The sequence below is a fragment of the Megalobrama amblycephala genome, linkage group LG11 (genome assembly GCF_018812025.1).
Source record: "Megalobrama amblycephala isolate DHTTF-2021 linkage group LG11, ASM1881202v1, whole genome shotgun sequence".
Classification (NCBI taxonomy): Eukaryota; Metazoa; Chordata; class Actinopteri; order Cypriniformes; family Xenocyprididae; genus Megalobrama; species Megalobrama amblycephala.
In genome coordinates, this window is record NC_063054.1 from 5,617,666 (window position 1) to 5,639,707 (window position 22,042).

Sequence of the window (22,042 nt, forward strand, 5' to 3'; positions counted from 1 at the left end):
GACTTGGTAGGCCTATGTCAAAATGTAAACTTTTCATATCTCATAATTATAACTTAGTAAGTCATTATGATTTATAATTTCGACTTATTAACATTTCATAATTATGACTTGTGATGTAGTATGTCATAATTTCGACTTTTTATCTCATAACTTAATAGGCTATGTCATAATCTGCATGTGATGTGGGACACTAGTAGTAATTATGATTTTTATGTCATGATTAAGATTTACCAAAGAATTTTTCCCTCATTTGTGCGTAAATGGGCTTCTATACATCACAGTTGCGTTTTAAAAATTCTAAATTCTGTTCAGTCTCCCCCATAGGGTCTACCCTCGTTATAAGACGCCTTGTGCCTTTAAGAAATATCCTCCCGCTGTTCCCGGGCGTTCTCGCGGTTCTTCAGCGCTTGGCAACGTGCAAGCTGTGTCCTTATACGGACCAATGAAATCATCGCCAGTGATCAAGTCCAGCCAATCAGAATCCAGAGTTTGTGCGCACGTTTGAAAATCAGCTTGCTTGTGTCGTCTGTTTGTTTCTCAACAACACAAACAAGAAACTGTAACGTTTTTAAAACTAAAACATATTATACAAGACAGCAGCTGTGAGTGAATTACGGTAAGTGAATGGTTTGAATGAATCCCGCTGTGTTTGTTTTGCACATACATAATTAAGTCCTGCTGTATTTGTCTGAAGTTTGGACCTGCTGCAGCAGTTGTGCGCGTGATGCCGTCCAAAACCGAAGACTACGACGTGATGCTAACCATAGGATGTGGATCTTATGGGAAATGCCAGAAAGTCAAGAGGAAATCAGATGGAAAGGTCAATACAGATAGAACTGTTCACACGAACAGTATAGTATCCTATTTTTGTAGTGTAACGTTACTTTCTAGGCTTAGGAGCCTAAAGCAAAATCATAAAATCAAGTAAGGTTAGTCTTCAAAAAGTATGTGGATATTAAGTAACACTGAATGAATGCCCTTGTCTATAACAAAATATCAGTTCATATTAGTTTGAAGTGTAACAATTTGTTTGCTGCTGTTTTTAATGTTGTTTACTGTGATATTTTGTGATCTAGTGCAATTAAATTAATAATTTTAAGTAAAATAAACTTTAGATAATGTAGTGTACTGTGATGTAGGGATGTCACAATATATTGCAATACAAAAATGCAGCAATATTTATTGTGTATACAAAAAGAAAGTTTTAATTTAATTTTGCGTCAAATATGGTAAAACCAGGTCACACATTTTGAGCTCTCATGTTTTTTTTTAATCATTATTATTAATGACAAGTGCAAACATAGTATGTCTCTAACATAATTCTGTATTTTAAGCTAAGCAGAATCATGAATATTTCTATTCTGATGTCACCATTGCCCTGTGCAATGGGGAGAAGGACCAAGCCCAAGCCTATTCAGGCCCATTCTTAATGTAATACCAAATTTAGCTATTTCAATGAACAGTACTTTTTGTGAGCTGCTTATCATTTGTCTTAGAAGTAATAATAATTTAAAAAAAAAAAAGAAAAATAAAACACCATTTTAATTGAGAGTACTGTATTGTGTACTGAACCGAATCGTGACTAGAGTGTATTGCTAAACCCCTAGGCTGCATCTGAAATTACATACTCTTAAGCAGGTACTTCTTTTAAAGGGTTAATTCACCCAAAAATGAAAATAATGTCATTTATTACTCACCCTCATGTCGTTCTACACCCGTAAGACCTTTGTTCATCTTCGGAACACAAATTAAGATATTTTGATTAAATCCAGTGGTTCAGTGAGGCCTCTGTAGACAGCAATGCCATTGTAACTCTCAATATCCATAAAGGTACAAAAAACACATTTAAAACCGTTCATGTGAGTACAGTGGTTCAATCTTAATATTATAAAGCGATGAGAATACTTTTTGTGTGCCAAAAAAAAACAAAATAACGACTATTCAACAAAATAGTGATGTGCCGATTTCAAAACACTGCTTGAGAGCTTTACAGATTGAATCAGTGATTTGGATCTCCTATCAAACGGCTAAACTGATGAAATCACATGATTTTGGCGCTCCGAATCACTGATCCGATTCGTAATCGTTCCAAAGCAGTGTTTTGAAATCGGCCCATCACTATATTGTTGAATAGTCGTTATTTTGTTTTGTTTTTTTGGCACACAAAAAGTATTCTCATCGCTTTATAATATTAAGATAGAACCACTGAACTCGCATTAACTGTTTTAAATATGTTTTTAGTACCTTTATGGATCTTGAGAGTTACAATGGCATTGCTGTCTATAGAGGCCTCACTGAGCCATCAGATTTCATCAAAATATCTTAATTTGTGTTCCGAAGATGAACGGAGGGTGAGTAATAAATGACATTATTTTCAGTTTTGTGTGTACTAACCCTTTAAGTAATAAACAGAAGTTATAAGTAATTACTTTGAGTGCTAAAAAAGTATGTTCTATATTTTATGAATGTGTGTAGTATGAATGTAATCTGGGCGTACTTCATTCGCCATGGGATAGTAAAGTGTCGGTTGTATGCACACTTCAGAATCTCATTGATGTGATTGGTGTCAAGTTTGTTAATATGGACCTTGTTATCTGATCTTGTTAGATTCTAGTTTGGAAGGTGCTGGACTATGGCACCATGGCCGAGGCAGAGAAACAGATGCTGGTGTCAGAGGTCAATTTGCTCCGTGAGCTAAAGCACCCAAATATCGTTCGATACTACGACAGAATTATAGACCGGACGAACACAACGTTATATATAGTGATGGAGTACTGTGAGGGTGGAGATCTCGCCAGCCTCATCAACAGATGCATCAAAGAGAGGTAAAATGAAACTACTGTTAATTTGTTGTCCAAACTGTTTTTCTGCATTACAGTAATGTTTTTTTTTTTTTTTCTTTTACACCTTCTTTACAGACGATACCTGGAAGAAGAATTCATCCTGCGTGTGATGGCACAGTTGTCCCTGGCGTTAAAAGAGTGCCATGGTCGAAGTAACGGCAGCAGTACAGTTCTGCACCGTGACCTGAAACCTGCAAACATCTTCTTGGATGTCAAACAGAATGTAAAGCTTGGCGATTTTGGTTTAGCTCGGATACTGAACCATGATACAAGCTTTGCTAAAACATTTGTTGGAACTCCATATTACATGTCGCCAGTAAGTGCTCTTTTATCTCAAGGAATTTTCTTGTACGAGTGGATCGTTCTTTGGTACATTTATTAAGATAAGTATTTAAATGAGAAAATATAATCAAAATAAATTCAAATTCTGCTGTAAAATAGCTTATTCAGTTCTGGTTCAGTATAAATGTGACTGAAAACATTTCCAGTTAAAAATAAGAAAAAATGAAGATAAAAATCACTGGAATTATGAGGGAAAATGGGGTTTGCAAGAACAAATGCACACAGTCATGGCATTTAAAGCGATAGTTCACCCAGCACTGAAAATTAATTTACGCACCCTAATGTTGTTTTAAACCTCCACACTGATGTAAATTTTACTTTACTCAGAAATCGCTAGGAAATGTCACAGGTAATTATTTACAAAGAAATGACAAGTAACACATTAAATTAAATGTGGAATTTCAAAGTAGAAAGACTGAAGTAGTATTTTCTTGTAAAGAGTATGCCAATAATCTTTATTTTAACTTAGAAAAAACAAACATTTTTTACAGCGGATGAGTTTCTTCTGCGGAACATAGAAAATGAAGAATGTTGGTAATTGACTCCCATTGTATAGAGGGAAAAATCTCACCATATCTTTTATGCTCTGCAGAAGAAAGAAAGTCATAAAGGTGAGTAGCCTAAATGATGACAATTTTCATTTTTGGATGAACTATCCCTTTAAGTGCATATTTACAGACCGGTGCTGTTATACACACCAATGGCATGCTGTGTTTTTAGAACCAACCCTCCTCAAGAACTCATGAGAAACCGGATTGAGTCTCACTTTTTCAGAGAAGTTCTCCTAAAGTTTCTGTTGGTGAATGTTCATGTCTTGACATGCATATGTAATTATTTGTTCCACAGTTTCATCATAATATTTCTTTGTCAAGACTTTGCTGTTCCTGTTTTATTCATATTTTGCTTTTGCATTCACAGGAACAAATTAATCGCATGTCCTATAACGAAAAATCAGATATATGGTCTTTAGGATGTTTACTCTATGAACTATGTGCTTTATCGTAAGTATACATGTATTATTGTCCCTCTTGCATTTTTACTGATTACACTGTACTCAATTACCTCCAAACTGATTGTGTGGTTACATGCTATTGTGAATCTTGAAACTTAGTTTTGTCATGTTCGTTCTTTTTTTGAAGTCCCCCATTTACAGCATACAACCAAACAGAGCTGGCCGGAAAAATCAGAGAAGGGAAGTTTAGAAGAATCCCATATCGATACTCAGAGGATCTGAACGCGCTCCTTTCAAAAATGCTGAACTTAAAGGTAAACTCATTTTTGTCAGGAAGACCATGAGATTTTATCAATATAACTTATCAGGTCAGATCAGATCAAGTCAATTTGGGTTCCAGGGGTTATTGTTAACTAACTAAACATCTACTGAAATGTGATTGGCTGAAGTCTTTTTGCAAATATTGGTCAGTTGGGTGACTGGGTAATAATAATAAAGGAATGTACAATTATAATTGAACACTGAATAGCAGTTCTGAAAACAATTTCAAAGATTTTAAAGGTGGAATGTGGAATTTCCGAGAAACACATTAGCCGCTTTTTCACCGTCGGGCTGAACGAATCTTAGAATGGTAAAGAACGGTTCCAGTTGTTTCCATTTTGAGCCTGGTTCGGCACGGCACTTTTACAAACTGTTCTCGGCTTGGAATTCTGCAGCTGGCTAAGCGCTCTATTTGAGCGTCGTAAACACAAATTAATATATATAATATACACACACAAATAAATATGTGTGTACATACATTCTGATTTAGCTGTTCTCTTTTGTTAGGACTATCTGAGGCCCTCGGTGGAGTCCATTCTGCAGAATGGTTTAATCTCAGGCTATGTAGCCCAGGAACAAAGGAGACTTCAGGAGAAGCAGCGGCGCAGATCAGTGGACGTAGAGCAACCCAAACATCCGGAGCCGTCGCTTCTGGCAGAGCTGCGGCTTAAGGAGCAGATTCTACGTGAGCGTGAGCAGGCCCTCAAAGAGCGAGAGCAGCGACTAGAGCGTGAGTCCACTCTCTATTTCTTTTGACCTCTTTACACCTGGAACTAACATCTTTCTTAGGTAATCCAATCACAGTTGATCAGGTGGGAACAGGTGTAAATAGGCTTTCTATTTAAATGATGGTATCTTCAAAACAAAAATGAGATATTAGTTTCCAAATTGGTCGATGGAAGCTCATCTGCTCGATGTGTAAGAAAAAATACCATTAGTGCATCAAGCAAACGTGTTTGAGTTTCCAATTACCGTATTTGATGTGCTCTATGTGTGTGCGTTGATCAATGTCAATATGAGAATAAAAGTCTAAATTAAATCTATTCATCATAAAGCAGGGCTGTCAAACTCTGTTTCTGGAGGGCCACTGTCCTGCAGAGTTCAGCTCCATCCCCAATTAAACACTTTAACCAGCATTTACACTTTGCATTAACATGCGATCACTGTGATCTGATTAAGCAGATCTGATCATCAGCCAAAGGCGCATTTACATTTGTTCACATTTAGTGGCCTCTGTATCTGGATAACTGATCGGATTTCTGTTTCCCGCACAATATTTAAATTAGGTCTGTGATACGACTTTATCACGGACGTGTTCGAAAGGCAGACGCTTCAAATGGCATGGTAGCGTAAAACAACTTTCATTTAGCCTCTGTCAATGGCAATGATTTGTGTGACTTATTCATGAACAATCTATCACAAATATGATGCTTAATCTACCAATTTAAGTTTCCCAACATTATCTTGTATGATGAAACACAAAATTGCCTCATTCAGAGATAATGATGCACAATTAAAATTTAAAAATAACTCACTGGGTATCTATCATGCAAGTCTAAATAAACAATTTACATTTTATTACATTTAAATATATTTATACTTATTTAGCATGCCATACCTCTTATTTACATTCCCTTACATTTGTACATACACGTGGTCTACATACACATTGTATTTTAATATTTTTATTATCAGTGTCTTGTCGCTGTCATTCTGTCCTCATGGGGTGGAAGCTTCCGTCACCAAGACAAATTCCTTGTATGTGTAAACATACTTGTCAATAATAAATCAGAATGAGCTTTATTGCCTTTTATTGACAAGTTCAAATAAGTTTAATTTCTTGTCAAAACTGCATTGGTCCATTATTTTTGACTGCATTGGTCCATTATTTACACAATGCGTCCTCGACTACCTCTTGACTAGGACACACTGATCGGATAACATATCCGATCAGGAACGCATGTACACTTGTCTTTTCAGTGTGTATGTGGACAACATCTGGATACAGGTCGCATGTTAATGCTAAGTGTAAACGAAGCCAAAGTCTTCAGGATTACTAGAAACTTTTCAGGGTGGTGTTTTGGAGCTTGGAGTTTGACACATGCTTTAAAGGGATTGTGTCTCTTCAGAAGACTTGGATTAAACCGCTGGATTCATGTGGATTTCTCTTACAATTTTTATGAACTTTTTGAAGCATCAAAGCTTTGGTTACATGGACTTTCAGTGGAGGGACAGAAATCTTTCAAGTTTCATTAAAAATATCTTCATTTGCGTTTTGGAGTTCCAAACAAATGTCTGATAGGTTTGCAACGACATGAGGGCGAGTAAATGATGACAGAATTTTCACTTTAGGTGAACTAACTCTTTAAATAACACTAACCGGGCAAGACATTCCATTTAGTGAGCTTTTGGTGTGCCTAACCTTTCACTTCTTTGCAGAAAGGGAACAGGAGCTGTGTGTCCGAGAACAACAGTCAAATGAAAAGATGGCCAGGTAAATATACTGCCACCTTTGCTGAACTGGTCATGTGAATGCATTTAATATTAGCAGCTAACATTAGTAGTAGGCTGCACAACTAGCCATAGTCATTGAACACTTGTTCACGTATGGTATGTATTGCTGATATGTCATTTTATTTCTCTCTGACAGAGCTGAGAGCTTATTAAAGGCCTATAATTTGATCCGCCAGCAGAGGGCGTTGTCTCTACTCAGTGCCAGTGACACAGGTATAAAACCTTGTTGTTGTTGTTTCTTCAATGCTTTCTTTTTGTAGTGTGTTTTTTTTTTTTTTTTTTTAATTAAATTGCATGTGTGTGTGTGTGTGTGTGTGTGTGTGTGTGTGTATATGTGTATATATAATATGTGGTGAGCTATACACATATTGTTGCATTTTTGTAATGCAATATAGTTACAGCCCTAAAATATAATTTTCAACAGAGAATGAAGAGAACGTCTCCCCGGGAAAGAAAAGGGTTCACTTCGCAGGAGACGGCAAGGAGAATGGCAGACCGATTCGCTAAACCTCAAGAACATTGTCTTGTAAAGAGACCCCAATGGACAAACATGCGCATCCAAGCTATTGGTGAAGAGGAAAAGTTGTACCCACCAAAGCCCAGAGAAATGCAGGGCATCCGCTAGCCATGAATGACAATTTACTACCTAAAGTGGTGCATTTGTGTGGTCAATCAAGTCAAGAGTTTTTTGTTTGTTTTTTAAATTGTGTACATTAGGAAATAAGATTTCTGCTTTTATTTATTTGCTGCAGCATTTGTACAGTACAGTGGACAACACTTCATTTAATGGGCATTACACTGGATGTTTTTATTAAAATTTTAATGTTGTATTACCATGTTATATGTGGAACTGGTGTTTTAATTTTGATTGTTTCTTTAGAATAAAGAAGTGAAAATACTGGTTTTCAATAAAGTTTCGTTTTATTAATCAAAACTGGAAAAAAAAAAAAAAATCTGTTTTGGGTTCCATAACGGTGGAATATATTCTGATACTGTTTAAGGGATATGCTGAATTTAGTAGTGTGTTTCTGCGCTTTTCCAGAATGGAATTAATTTTCCTTGATCCCATGCTCTCAGCCAATAGCAGGCGAGCGTGGGCGTGGCCGGACGCTGAGCGTGTTCCGTGTGGAAAGTTCGCCGGTCCGGGTGCAAAGTTTCAGCCGTCTGCAGACGGGCGACAGAAGACGGGTAGTATAACCGGACCGAAACCCGGTCCCCAGCTCTCATTACACCAGAATCAACGCATCGCTTACAGTCTGTCGGTCGGAACGAATTCGGTTATGGGATATTAACTCAAAAGAGGATCGTGTTCATTTAAAGCTTTGTTTTGTGCTCTGCTCTCGGTGAAATCATGGCCTGTGCGCCGAACCGGGTTCGCCTGATGTGCATGCTGTCGCTCACCTTCGGCTTTTTCATTGTAGAGGTGGTGGTAAGCCGAATAACGTCCTCTCTAGCGATGCTGTCCGACTCCTTTCATATGCTGTCGGACGTGATCGCGCTGGTCGTAGCTCTGGTAGCGGTGCGTTTCGCTGAGCAGACCCAGTCTACCAACAAGAACACGTTCGGCTGGATCCGGGCCGAGGTGATGGGCGCGCTGGTCAACGCCGTGTTCCTCACCGCGCTTTGCTTTACCATTATTCTGGAGGCCGTCGAGCGCTTTACAGAGCCCCATGAAATCGAGCAACCCGAGGTGGTGATTGGGGTGGGGGCTGCAGGGCTGCTGGTCAACCTGCTGGGGCTCTGTCTCTTTCACGGGCATGCCGGAGGCGGCGGACACGGCCATTCACACGGAGGACACGGCCACAGTCACGGGGGACACAAAAAACACAAGAACGGGAAGGTCCGCCGATCTGAGACGCTGGAGGATAGTCGGTCCACGGGCGAGGAGACCAATAATCTGGTCGGGAATCACAACAACAGCCCGAATGGCGTTAATCCGGAGCGGAGGAGAGCTGGTAAATTCGGCTTGTTCTCATTAAAATTGATTCATAGTATAACGTTAGGTATATAGTGTTCTGGATACCATAAATGCAATCCAAACGAGGTCAGGCATGTGTTATTAAGGTTAAAGTCGGATGTTCAAGGTGTTTTTTTTTTTTTTTTTTTTTTTTTGTGAAACGTGTGCAAAACTTTCTTGTTAGGGGGATTGTTTCTCGTTTGGCATGTTTGTTAACCTGCAACCAATAGCAACAAACCCAATATGTTAAAAATAGATGGTTCACCTCAAAATGGAAATTGTCATTTACTCACCTCATGTCGTTCCAAACTTGCTTGTATTTCTTCTCTGTAGCTTAGAAGAAGGTATTATGAGAATTTCTCACAGCTTTTAGATTTTTTTTTTTTTTTTTTTTTTTGTGAATTTACACTTTAAAGGGTTAGTTCACCCAAAAATGAAAATTCTGTAATTTATTACTTACCCTCATGCCGTTCCACATCCGTGAGACCTTCGTTAATCTTCGGAACACAAATTAAGATATTTTTGTTGAAATGCGATGGCTCTGTGAGGCCTGCATAGGGAGCAATGGCATTTCATCTCTCAATATCCATAAAGGTACTAAAAACATATTTAAATCGGTTCATGTGAGTACAGTGGTTCAATATTAATATTATAAAGCGACGAGAATATTTTTGGTGCGGCAAAAAAAAAAAAAAAAAATAACGACTTATTTATTGATGGCCGATTTCAAAACACTGCTTCACGAAGCATCGGAGCACAATGAATCAGTGTATCGACTCATGATTCAGATCGCGTGTCAAACTGCCAACGGCTGAAATCACGTGACTTTGGCGCTCCGAACAGAAGATTCGATACACTGATTCATAATGCTCCGAAGCTTCCTGAAGCAGTGTTTTGAAATCGGCCATCACTAAATAAATCTTTATTTTGTTTTTTTGGCGCTCCAAAAATATTCTCATCGCTTTATAATATTAATATTGAACCACTGTACTCACATGAACTGATTTAAATATGTTTTTAGTACCTTTATGGATCTTGAGAGAGGAAATGTCATTGCTCCCTATGCAGGCCTCACTGAGCCATCGGATTTCAACAAAAATATCTAAATACGTTGTTAAAATAGTCTACGTGACTACAGTGGTTCAACCTTAATTTTATGAAGAATAATTTTGCGCACCAAAACAAAAATAACGACTTCATTCAACATTAACCTCTCTTCTGTGTCATTCTCTTACCCTGTCTATGTCAGAATGCTGACTCATTATTGGCCGGCTCCTGCATCAGCATCACACGCATGCATCGTGCTGCTCACGTGAACTCAGTATTGTCCGGCGCTGAGCAGCACGACGCCTGCATGTGATGCTGATGCAGGAGCTCAAGAGAGTGACACAGAAGAGAGGTTATTGTTGAATGAAGTCGTTATTTTTGTTTTTGCACACAAGTATTCTCGTCGCTTTATAAAATTAAGGTTGAACCACTGCAGTCATGTCGACGGTTTACACAATGTCTTTAGTTCCTTTCTTGAAATGGAGGAGTGGAGGAGTCAGATACTTCTTGGATTTTATCAAAAATATCTTAATTTGTGTTCCAAAGATGAACGGAGGTCTTACGGGTGAGGAACGACATGCATTGTCAGGGTCTTCCTCTTGTACAAGAAAGCAACATTAGAGGCAAAATATAAGGAGATATAATAAGAACAATTGTCACTTCTGTTTTCCTTGTACACTGGTTTGTGAAACTAAATAGCCAATCAGAGTGATCTCTCTCACCGATACCAATTCAACACGCTTAATCGGCTGAAAAGCCGCAGATGGGGTCAGACTAGTGCAAACAGTGCAGAACACTGCAAAAAACTGGGTAGACAAATGGGCCTTAGTTTTTTTTTTTTTTCCTGTTGCTTGACTTTATCGTCACTCACTGTTTATTTATATGATTAATCTGTGCTGCTCACAAACAATCAAGCTTGAGCTTTTGTATAATTAGGTTAAATGTATCTTGTTTCCATGGATTCACAACAATGGGATGGCCTGGCAGCTCACTCCTAGCGAAGATCATGTGCAAAGACTTTATTTTTGTGCTTTTATCTGTTTTTATCAGATAATCAGAACTGTAACTAGATTCCCTCAAGTAAAGCAAATTATTCCAAAGTTGAGACAATCACTTTGAATTTCAACCAAGGCCTTGTCTGTTTGGTTGTTTAAGATAGCACAGATGAGAGATGAACAGATGGGTTACATTGCCCACAGGACTCAGTGAATGATCACCTCACTGCAAATATGTTATATTAATGAACAGAATGTCCAGAACTGAAGCCTCAGTGCAGTGTTTCCCAATCCTGGAGTACCCCCAGGGCCCCAGCACTGCACATTTTAGATGTCTTCCTAATCAAACACACCTGATTCAATTCATCAGCTCGTTAGTAAAGACTACAAGGACTCAAATACGTGTATTAGAGAAGAAATTCATCGAAAATGTGCAGTGATGGGGTACTTCAGGGCCTGCCCGGTTGCATGAAACTCCTTAAGTGACGGTTTCCCTGAGGGAGAAAAAATCCCTGAGGTAAGGGATTTCACTAAGAGCGTTGCAACAAACTTCTTAACTTTCACCCTTACCTAAGTGTTTACACTAAGCCTTTCACGGTAGTTTTTGACAACATACGGCAATGATCGCAGCGGTTGCTATAGTTACTACCTCTAACAGTAAACAGAACATAATGAACCACAAAGCCAAATCCTCGCTAAAACCACATTTGTATGAATATATTTGTTTCTATGGAGAGTACAAACATAACAGAAATCAAAAAACGTAAACCAAACTGGACAGAGTGCTGGAACTGCGTAACTCCGCCGGGTTTGGTGCTCAATGTCATGTTCTAGTGTCGCGGTGAGACGAAGGATTGACTGGCGGTCAAACCGATATTCTCTCAATAACTGTATATCATTCATCGTCTCCAAGGGATTATTGCGATCATTAAAAACACGCCTTGGTATTTCCTCCTCTTCAATTAACACTAAATCAGCCATCGTATTTTGAGTGTCAGTTGATTTAAGGGTGCTGTTTTGGTCCCTTAAATTTATTAAGGTGAAATGGTCGCTAAGGACTTTGTAGCAACGCTTAAGGAAACACTTAGATAATTAAGGGGAAAAATTTAATAACAGCCTTAAGTTCCTTAAGAAAACCCTTAGGGTTTTTTTCTTGCAACCCAAGTTTCACTAAGGGTACCCTTAACCTTATATTTAAGGGATTTCTTAGCTTAAGGAGTTTCATGCAACCGGGCCTTTAAAGCAGAACTAAGTAACTTTTTTACCTTCATAAATAGTTTTCTAAGTCCTTACTATGGTTAATTGACTTGTAGTGGTGTGTTTGAGGCGTGCACTAACCCCCTCTGGCACGTCTACTCCAGAAAACAGCACTTGCAAGTTGAGCTGTGCTGACCCGACACAATCTCGCCTCATGTTCACGTTCACGCGAGAGTGACAAAATGCTTTACGGTAATTCAAATACGGTAATTCAAAAACAATGTATATATTATGACTTTATAAGACAATTTCGAAAATTACCCACCTCCATCGAGATTTCTTGTACTGCATTTGCAAAACTACTGCGCTGTTGAGCGTTGTAGTCCAGAGCTGCGCTTGGAGTATTTACGACAGTGTGATTCACTGAAGGAACCTGTAGGGGGAGCTTCGCAAATCTTACTGAGTTCCGCTTTAAAGCGAAATCAAAGAATGAACTGGTAGGATCTAATTTAGAACAAAATCAGGCCAAAATGAAGCTTATTTGGAGTCTGTTTCGGATGTTGAAATCAAAGCTAACTTTCCGGAAAAGTTGCTATGTATAGTGCTATATAAATAAACGTGACTTTACTTGACTGGAGTGCCGAATTGAAGAGCTTGTGCAAACATCCCCAATCACTATGATCAGATGCTTTCTTAAAAGGTTAATTCACTCAAAAATGAAAATTCTGTTATTAATTACTCACACTCATGTTGTTCCAAACCCGTTGTTCATCTTCGGAACACAAATTAAGATATTTTTGATGAAATCTGTGAGCTCTCTGACAGCAATTTAACCACCACTGTCAAGGCCCAGAAAGGTACTAAAGACGACGTAAAAGTAGTCCACATGACTACAGTGGTTCAACCTTAATTTTATGAATTCAAGAGAGTATGTTTTGTGCACAAAAACAAAAATAACAACTTTATTCAACAATTTCTTCTCTGCCACGTCAGTCTCTTACGCAGTTGACGTAGTGAACGCAGTGCAGCACTTCCGTGTTCTACGTCAGAACGGCGACTCATTATTGGCCGGCTCCTGCGTCAATATCATGCGCATGCGTCGTGGTGCTCGTGTACAGCACCGGCCAATACTGAGCTGGCATTCGGACGTAGAACACGTGAGTAATTAATGACAGAATTTTCATTTTTGGGTGAACTAACCATTTAACTCCTGGTTTCTCACTGCTGTTTTTGTGTTTATTTTGTTACTGTGAGGAAAGCGCGGAGCACATATTTACATATATCAGCAGTGTGGGCGGTGTCGGAATGTTCACTGATTGAATAATTCAATTCAATTCACATTTATTTGTATAGTGCTTTTCACGATACATATCATTTCAAAGCAGCTTTACAGAGAATGCATGTCAACATCACAATTTAAAGAATGCAGTTCAGCAAATAATGTAATAATCTAGGCAATTAATTTACAATCACTGTTAGCAGTTTAACTGAACGTAGAAGCAATGAGCTCCTGGAAAAATGAATTACATTAACAATAATTAGGATATAGAAATTGTGCAATGTGCATGTTGATCCAGATGATTGCGTCTTCTGAAATCCTCGCAGGAGTTGGCGCCGTCTCTTCATAGACGTTAGTCATCTGAGGTCTTCTTACCGTGCGTTCACACCGCCGCCAGCGAGAGCGTCAACAGTCGCCTTGGCCGCCCTGCCAACAACGCTGTACTGTTCGCTCAAACCGCCGCCGACGGGAGGGTCAAAGTAAATGACAAGTCGCGTCAACCAATCAGAAGCCTCTCAAGCGAGGACCTCTACATTCCAATTGGTTGCCGCCGAACCGCGTCATAGCTCATTACCATAAAGTTAACCTGATTTCAACTCTCCTTGACGCTCTCACCGTCCAAGACGCGCCGCGCCGCTCTCGCCGCCGACTCTCATTGAAAATGAATGACTAGTGTCACTTTGACGCTCTCGCCGCCGGCAGTGTGAACACACAGTTAAGAGGCTGGATCCAAACTGAAGCTGAACTCCTCTCTAGTCACAAAACAGAAAAGCAAATGGAGAATAATTAGCGTAGCTGCTGTTCATAACATTAAGCAAAGATAGTCATGTGCAATTGATCTGATATGAGATGCATTATGTGAATGCTTGGCTAAAGAGATGCATCTTTAATCTAGATTTAAACTGGGTGAGCGAGTCTGAACCCTTAACATTATCAGGAAGGCTATTCCAGAGTTTCGGAGCCAAATGTGAAAACGCTCTCCCTCCTTTAGTGGACTAGATATCCTAGGTACAACCAGAAGTCCAGAGTTTTGTGATCTTAAAGAGCGTGAAGGATTGTAGGACGATAGAAAATCGGTTAAGTACACAGGAGCTAAACCATTTAGAGCCTTATAGGTCATTAGCAATACTTTATAATCGATATGGAACTTAATAGGTAACCAGTGTAGAGATGATAAAATTGGTGTTATATGATCATATTTTCTTGACCTGGTAAGAACTCTAGCAGCTGCATTTTGTACTAATTGTAGCTTGTTTATTGAGGAAGCAGGACAACCAGCTAATAATGCATTACAGTAATCTAGTCGAGACGTCATGAAAGCATGAACTAACTTTTCTGCATCAGAAATAGATAACATATTCCGTATCTTAGCAATGTTTCTGAGGTGGAAGAATGCTGTTTTTGTAACATGTGAAATAAGATTTTCAAAGGACAAGTTGCTGTCTAATATAACACCCAGGTCTTTAACTGTTGAGGATGGAGTAACAGTACATCCTTCTTAATGCAGATTGTAGTCTGAAAGATTCTGTGTACAAGTTTTTGGCCCAATAAGTAATACTTCAGTCTTATCTGAATTTAATAGAAGAAAATTACTAGTCATCCAATGTTTTACTTCTTTAATACATATATACCACTGCTAAGGTTTTTCTTACTTTTATTTACCCCTAAAGAAGAACGAAAAAAAACTTCGCTCTGAGTATAGGGGTGTGGCGAGCAGGGCGGGCGAGAGCCGTGAGGGAACGGCGCGAGGCCGGTGACGCGAGAGTTAACGAGCTCCACCTGTGAGGCGCACCGGCCTTGAGTCTCTCACGGAGGAGCTCCAGGAGCATAAAAAGAGGAGTGACGACAGTGAAAGACGAGAGAGGACCAGGCCTGGACTTTATTTTATGTTTTATTATGTTTGTGTGGCCGGCAGACGTCCGTGAGGGTCTGCCGGTATTACTTTCGTTTTGTATCTGTTTATTTTGACTTAAAACGTGAGAGACTCAAGGCCGGTGCGCCTCACAGGTGGAGCTCGTGAACTCTCGCGTCACCTGCTCACCACAAGGGGCCTTTAGTATATTTTGAAAATCCATTGTAAGACTTTTGGAACAATGTTACATTGTCATACCAAGGACTATAACTACATCTTTGAGAATAGGGAAGACACCACAGCTATAACAAAAATGACATGAAGGATCAATATCGTTGGAGTCAATTTCAGAGTGATTTTTCCAGCTGATGAATAATAAAATGATTAAAAAAAAAAGAAGAAAAAACATTGGCAGCCAATTGGAATCCACACAATTTTAAAGAGCTCAAGCATTTAGAGTGACAGATGGCTTAACTGCACAGCTATAATAAACAAAACATTATTGTGCATTGGTGTGGATGCTAATAGTTATCTTTATAGTTATCATTCTTGAATGAGCCTTTACTTTGTGCTGTGGAACACTGCTTTTGTCCATATATTGAAAGTCAATTGAACCCCATTGACAATTAAATTGGTAAAAACTGTCTTTTGTTTTCCATGGAAGAAAATAAATTGTTCAAATTTAAATGTTGGTGAGTAATTGATGGCATAATTTTCATTTTTGATGGACTACCCCTTCAAGAAATCTCACATTATACTGATTATCAGCACGGATTAAAAAACGGTCTGGAGTATGTGAGTGGATTCAAGCAACATTAATTTCCCCTTTATTCTGTAATCACTCTGCTTCAGCTACAATTTTAGTTTTCCATTTTTCAACTTGTTTCACGCTCATTGGTGAGAGAGAGACATTTTGAGTGAGAGAAATGCACTCTCAAAAAAAAAAAAACGCTCCTCGCTCCAGGAAAAATCCGTAAATCCACACTGCATTCCACTTCCACCCCTCACTGATTCTATACTGTTGTCTGGAATGCTGTGAACACAAATGAACAGAGTTGTGTAAATAGTGGTTGTGATAGGGTCCCAAGTAGTCACAAAAAGATTCACACCATGATGTAAGAACCGGAGCGACTTTGTAGTCCAAAAAGGTGTTTATTAAAGCAAATGTGCAAATAAATATGGTTAAGGGAAATAAAACAGGTTATCAATAAAAACAAGAACTGTTATGTACTACAACAGTACAAACTCTCCTATTCATCTGAGGAAAGAGTTTTAGTGTGCTCAAGCAGTGCTTCTATAAACTAGTTCCAGTGTTGGGGGTAATGCATTACAAGTAACACGAGTTACATAATCGGATTACTTTTTTCAAGTAACTAGTAAAGTAACGCATTACTTTTTAATTTACAACAAAATATCTGAGTTACTTTTCAAATAAGTAAAGCAAGTTACTTTGTTTTCCAATTTATTGACTCACAGCTCTCCTGCGCTCATGTTGAGAGAAATCTGGAGTATGTGCAGAGACGTTGTGTGCGCTGTGTAAACATGATGGTTATTCTAGACTAGTTCTAGACTAAATGTGAGCATACATTTACTCATTTACTTCTCCTGCATCCTATTCTTCTGTATTCCAGAATGGCAGCACAGCTGAAAGGCTTGTTTGTTTGAGCTGCGCCCTCTACTGCACAGGCGTGAATGTGTATTTCCTTCAGCCTGAGGCTTATTCATTTCACTTTTGGTGTGAAAGGGCCTTTACATTTGACAAAAATATGACTTTTTTGTTATAAAAACAAACAAGCAGGCCAGCCCTGATGAGAAATAGTAAGGCAAAAGTAATGTAACACATTACTTTTCATAAAAAGTAACTAATGCAAGTAGTTACTTTTTTAGGGAGTAACGCAATATTGTAATACATTACTTTTAAAAGTAACATTCCCTAACACTGCCTAGTTCACATTCTCTCAAAAAACATGATCAGTCTTTCAATCCTTCCTTCCACTAATGACGGCTGCCTTAAATACACATTTTCCCGCTTACTAATTTGAGCGTAACATTTTTTTTAAAATTAACTCTTGCTTCACCATATGATTAATAAATAAATACACAAGATGAATTAAGAACAAGAGTTAACAAATCAATAATACAATAAATGGGAAGGATAAAACGAACACATACATTTCCACAAATAGCTAAAATGAGCTTTTAAGGTAAATTTAAGGTAAAAACCCGGCAGCTGTGGTTGCCAGAAATTTACCGTAAAAAAATATGGTAGCAACATTTTCGGTTTTACAGATTTAACTTAAATTTACTATAAAAAAAAAAATAAAAAAAAGTATTTCATCAACCGATATAATGTTAATTTACCAACCTATTAAAGTACCACCAAACACAGTAGTGATGAGAGTCACATGATGAACTAAAGCTCATCACAGGTAGCTTTAATTTCCAAAAGCTGTGAAGGACAATACTAATATATATAGAAGGTGCACACAGTGTCATTCACACAAACACTAAACACCATCATGGTAACATACATGAAATTATAAAAATGCAATAAACATTAATTTAACAACATTAGATGTAACGTAAAACCCTAATGTACATAACTGATTAAAAAAAACCAAGAAGAAAGTTATTTTAACAAAAATACATCAAATGTGAAGTGTCACGCAGGGAATTGTGGGAATGTCAATTTACGGTTTTTGACCGTAAATTATACAATGATGTTATTTTTCACTTCCTAAAACTGTTAATTTAATGGTATTTTACTGTAAAATTACATTAAATGTATAGTTAGATCTATTACAGTTATTCGCCATATATAATACGGAAACTTTCGGTAAACCAATTAACAGTTTTTCACCGTAGCATTTTTACAGTTTTTTTACCGTTAAAATCACAATCATTTTTTGTAGGAACAGTAAGAACACAGTTAAAAAATAAGACAACTTCCAGGTCTCTCCATCACCGTGATAAATTCCAGTGCTTTTATATTATATTTCAGCATGCTGTTAGGCCATTAAAATTAGAGGAACACCAAAAGTTGGTGTCAACACTCCCACATTTCCTCAAATTTATTCTGCAATAGTTGGAATTGCAGAAATTCAGTTAAATGGAACAAAGCATAACTGCTGTTTTTTTTTTCCAAATAAAACCTTCCAGAACTTTTTTTTTTTTTCATATGAACAAATTCCTTGAATTTTCACACTTGCTTTCTTTCTCCTCTGTAGAGATGTGTCATAGCGACAACCTGGATTTGCAGATAAATGGCAGTGCTCCATACGAAGAGTTTGAGAACGGACATGACTCGGCATCCCAGCTCAACATGCGGGGTGTTTTCCTGCATGTCCTGGGAGATGCTCTTGGCTCAGTCATTGTGGTGATCAATGCCATCATCTTTTTATTTGTATGGAAGCCATGCAAGCCGGGCTCTGTCTGTGAGAACCCTTGTGTGGGCCAACATTGCGCAGGCCACTCGTTCAATGTTAGTAGTGCTAGTTATAACGGCACAAACGTAGCGGGACCCTGCTGGGTGCTCTATCTCGACCCCACGCTCTGTATCATTATGGTCTGTATCCTCCTCTACACCACATACCCATTGCTGAAGGAGTCTGCACTCATCCTGCTACAGACCGTGCCCAAGCAAATCGACATATATAAGCTCAACTCTCGTCTGCGGGACTTAGAGGGCGTGCTGGCGGTGCACGAGCTGCACATCTGGCAGCTGGCGGGCAGTCGCATTATCGCCACCGCGCACATCAAATGCCACGACCCCACATCCTACATGGATGTAGCCAAGCGTATCAAGGACTTTTTCCATGATGAGGGCATCCACGCCACCACCATTCAACCGGAATTCGTAACAATGAACTCAGAATCTCGAGCTTCACTCTGCGAGCTCTCCTGTAGAACGCAGTGTGCCCCAAAGCTCTGCTGTGGCGCCGCTGATACCGTGAAGCCTCCCGACGGAGCTTTAGAGCCGAAGAAACCGTGTGAATCCAGGACCCCAACGGTACCTAGTGCTTCTGCTACATCTCTAGAGATCATCAGCGAGTCTGTGGAGGACACAAGCAGACCAGAATCCATTGTGATCATCACTAGGGAGGTGGAATCGTCATTGTGAGCAAGAAGCAGGTTAGACTGAGAACATTCTGTTCTGTTAAGGGTACCAATTTTTTTTTTTTTTCGTCAGCTGACTGATTTCTACCATGCTGTGAGAAGAACTGAGCCCAAATGCACTCATTCATGACAACACACACGACACAGCCCTATATCTCAGATATACCACACCAACATACAGACAATATAAATAGGCTGAAGAGCAAGGCTGGCCTCCTCTGCATGTGTGTTTACCGCATCGTCTGATTGGTGTGTCCGTGCCAAAGCTTCTCTTCATACAGGACGTCAGACACTTATGTCCTTCCTGTGGATGTAATGCAACGACATGCAATTTTCCCATTCAGCCTGCTGGACCAAGTAGAAATGTCTGGACCAGTTATGTTTTTGTTTTTTTTCTCTTCTACCCATCTGTTCTATGTTTTATCCTTCACACTTTATATTGTTTTTTTTTTTTTTTTTAGTCAACCTTTCAATTTTGTGAGAGATGTAATAATTTATGTATTTAAGTTATTGGTAATTAAGTATTATTTTTTTTCAAAGAGCTTTTTGTAAGATTTAGATTTGGTAATATTAGAGGTAAAACTTTTTTTTTCTTCTTCTTTCAAGACAAATGATCTATGCTTTAACTCAGAGTATTTTTAGATGTGATGTTTTTTAAAAATTGCTGTTCAATCTTTTACTCTTTTTAGACTATCTGTTTTATTAGACATCAGAAGATGTTTCGACAGTACTTCACCATGCCTGTATTTCAAACTGCTGTGTTATAGCACTGAATCTAGTCAGTGTAGGATCTAGACAACTTCTATTGTTTTTATACAAGCTGATGCCTTGTTTGTTCTGTTGTTCTGTCAATCAAAACATGAGGTTGAAATGCTGTAAAAGAAAAAAAAAAAAAAAATTTGTGGGACTGCTAGAGGAGGACTGATGTTTTGTCCATGCTGTCGTAAAACTGAAGGGACCTCCTCAGATTTGTGGAAAACATTTGGCAACTGTGCATGACCAAATATAATTGTGGTTATACAAAAAGCTTTGAGATACCAAGCAACATTGTAAACCAAAAGACAAGGAAGTTGCTTTCTGAAATAAAGAGGGAGTAGGCATGTAGGTTTGGGTTAAACACATCATTTGGGATGTTGCACAATCTACTCAGTGGCCTTCATTGGGGGGAAAAACGGAGAATATCAACACCTCACAACGCTATTTAAATCTGCCATCTTTAGCATTTGGTGAAAATATGCAATTTGTGAAAACACAGAAATGTACTAGACTTTATTATTAGTTTAGTGACTTTCTAAGAAGTCTGTAGAGGGAAGATGAGCTCAGTGTAAATGTGCAGATGGAGTGTTTGTATCACTGAGGATTTTAAAAGTACCATGCCAGCTGAAACGTTTTTGATATATTTCTGTCAAATGTGTCGTGAATTAAACATGCTTGTTTGGTACTGTCCAATTCTATTTGTCACTGTTTATTTTATTTGAATAAATAATTAATAGAACAAGATACTAAAACATCTTACAATTAATAGAACATTATAATTTAGGCCAAGTGAACTTTAAAGGCTGGCCAAGATGAAATGTGTAAATGTTAAAGAGCAGTATTGATCCCTGGGGGACATCAAACTTAATTTCAGCCTTAAAGGGTTAGTTCACGCAAAAATGAAAATAATGTCATTAATTACTCACCCTCATGCCGTTCCACACCCGTAAGACCTTCGTTAATCTTCGGAACACAAATTAAGATATTTTTGTTGAAATCCGATGTCTCAGTGAGGCCTTCATAGCCAGCAATGACATTTCCTCTCTCAAGATCCATTAATGTACTAAAAACATATTTAAATCAGTTCATCTGAGTACAGTGGTTCAATATTAATATTATTAGTATTTTTGGTGTGCCAAAAAAACAAAATAACGACTTATTTAGTGATGGCCGATTTCAAAACACTGCTTGCTTCGTGAAGCTTCGGAGCATAATGAATCAGCGTATTGAACCATGATTCGGATCGCTTGTCAAACTGCTGATTTGACAAGCTGATTCATAACACTCCGAAGCTTCATGAAGCAGTGTTTTAAAATTGGCCATCACTAAATAAGTCGTTAATTTGTTTTGTTTTTTTGGTGCATCAAAAATATTCTTGTCGCTTTATAATATTAATATTGAACCACTGTACTCACATGAACCGATTTAGATATGTTTTTAGTACCTTTATGGACCTTGAGAGAGAAAATGTCATTGCTCCCTATGCAAGTCTCACTGAGCCATCGGATTTCAACAAAAATATCTTAATTTGTACTAAATGACAGAATTTTCATTTTTGGCTGAACTAACCCTTTAAATCCACCAAGAGATACAGAGTGACAGAGTGTTTTTTAAAAAAATAAATAAATAAATAATAGTTCTAATGCTGACCACATTTGGTAAACAAAATTGATGGTTATCAGGTTAGAGCTCAGTTTAGTAGTGATGTAAGAAAGATGTGCTTGCTTTGCTTCCACAACTCTGATTTTGTCACAATTTTCCTAGCAGTCTAGTCTAGAGGTAAATTATTCCATACTGTAATGTGAGAATTTAGAACATGGGGTCCACCAAATATTATTTGATTGGACTATTTTTATAAAAATAACAATAAT

General features: G+C 38.3%; 2 protein-coding genes across 2 annotated transcripts; both read left to right on the plus strand.

The window, feature by feature from the left end:
• Positions 1 to 444: 444 nt before the first annotated feature.
• nek2 (NIMA-related kinase 2) lies at positions 445 to 7,870 on the plus strand. Its single transcript, XM_048208443.1, is given in 11 exon segments — positions 445 to 616; positions 695 to 820; positions 2,608 to 2,825; positions 2,919 to 3,159; positions 4,104 to 4,186; positions 4,325 to 4,451; positions 4,966 to 5,188; positions 6,898 to 6,952; positions 7,109 to 7,185; positions 7,397 to 7,470; positions 7,472 to 7,870. Coding segments are annotated over 10 exon segments (1,320 nt in total). The 5' UTR covers positions 445 to 616; positions 695 to 724; the 3' UTR covers positions 7,598 to 7,870.
• Positions 7,871 to 8,040: 170 nt separating this feature from the next.
• Positions 8,041 to 20,864, plus strand: slc30a1a (solute carrier family 30 member 1a). The gene is made up of 2 exons (XM_048208442.1): positions 8,041 to 8,927; positions 18,527 to 20,864. Exons 1-2 carry the CDS (start codon positions 8,324 to 8,326, stop codon positions 19,417 to 19,419), a joined length of 1,497 nt encoding a protein of 498 aa, XP_048064399.1. The 5' UTR covers positions 8,041 to 8,323; the 3' UTR covers positions 19,420 to 20,864.
• Positions 20,865 to 22,042: the final 1,178 nt, after the last annotated feature.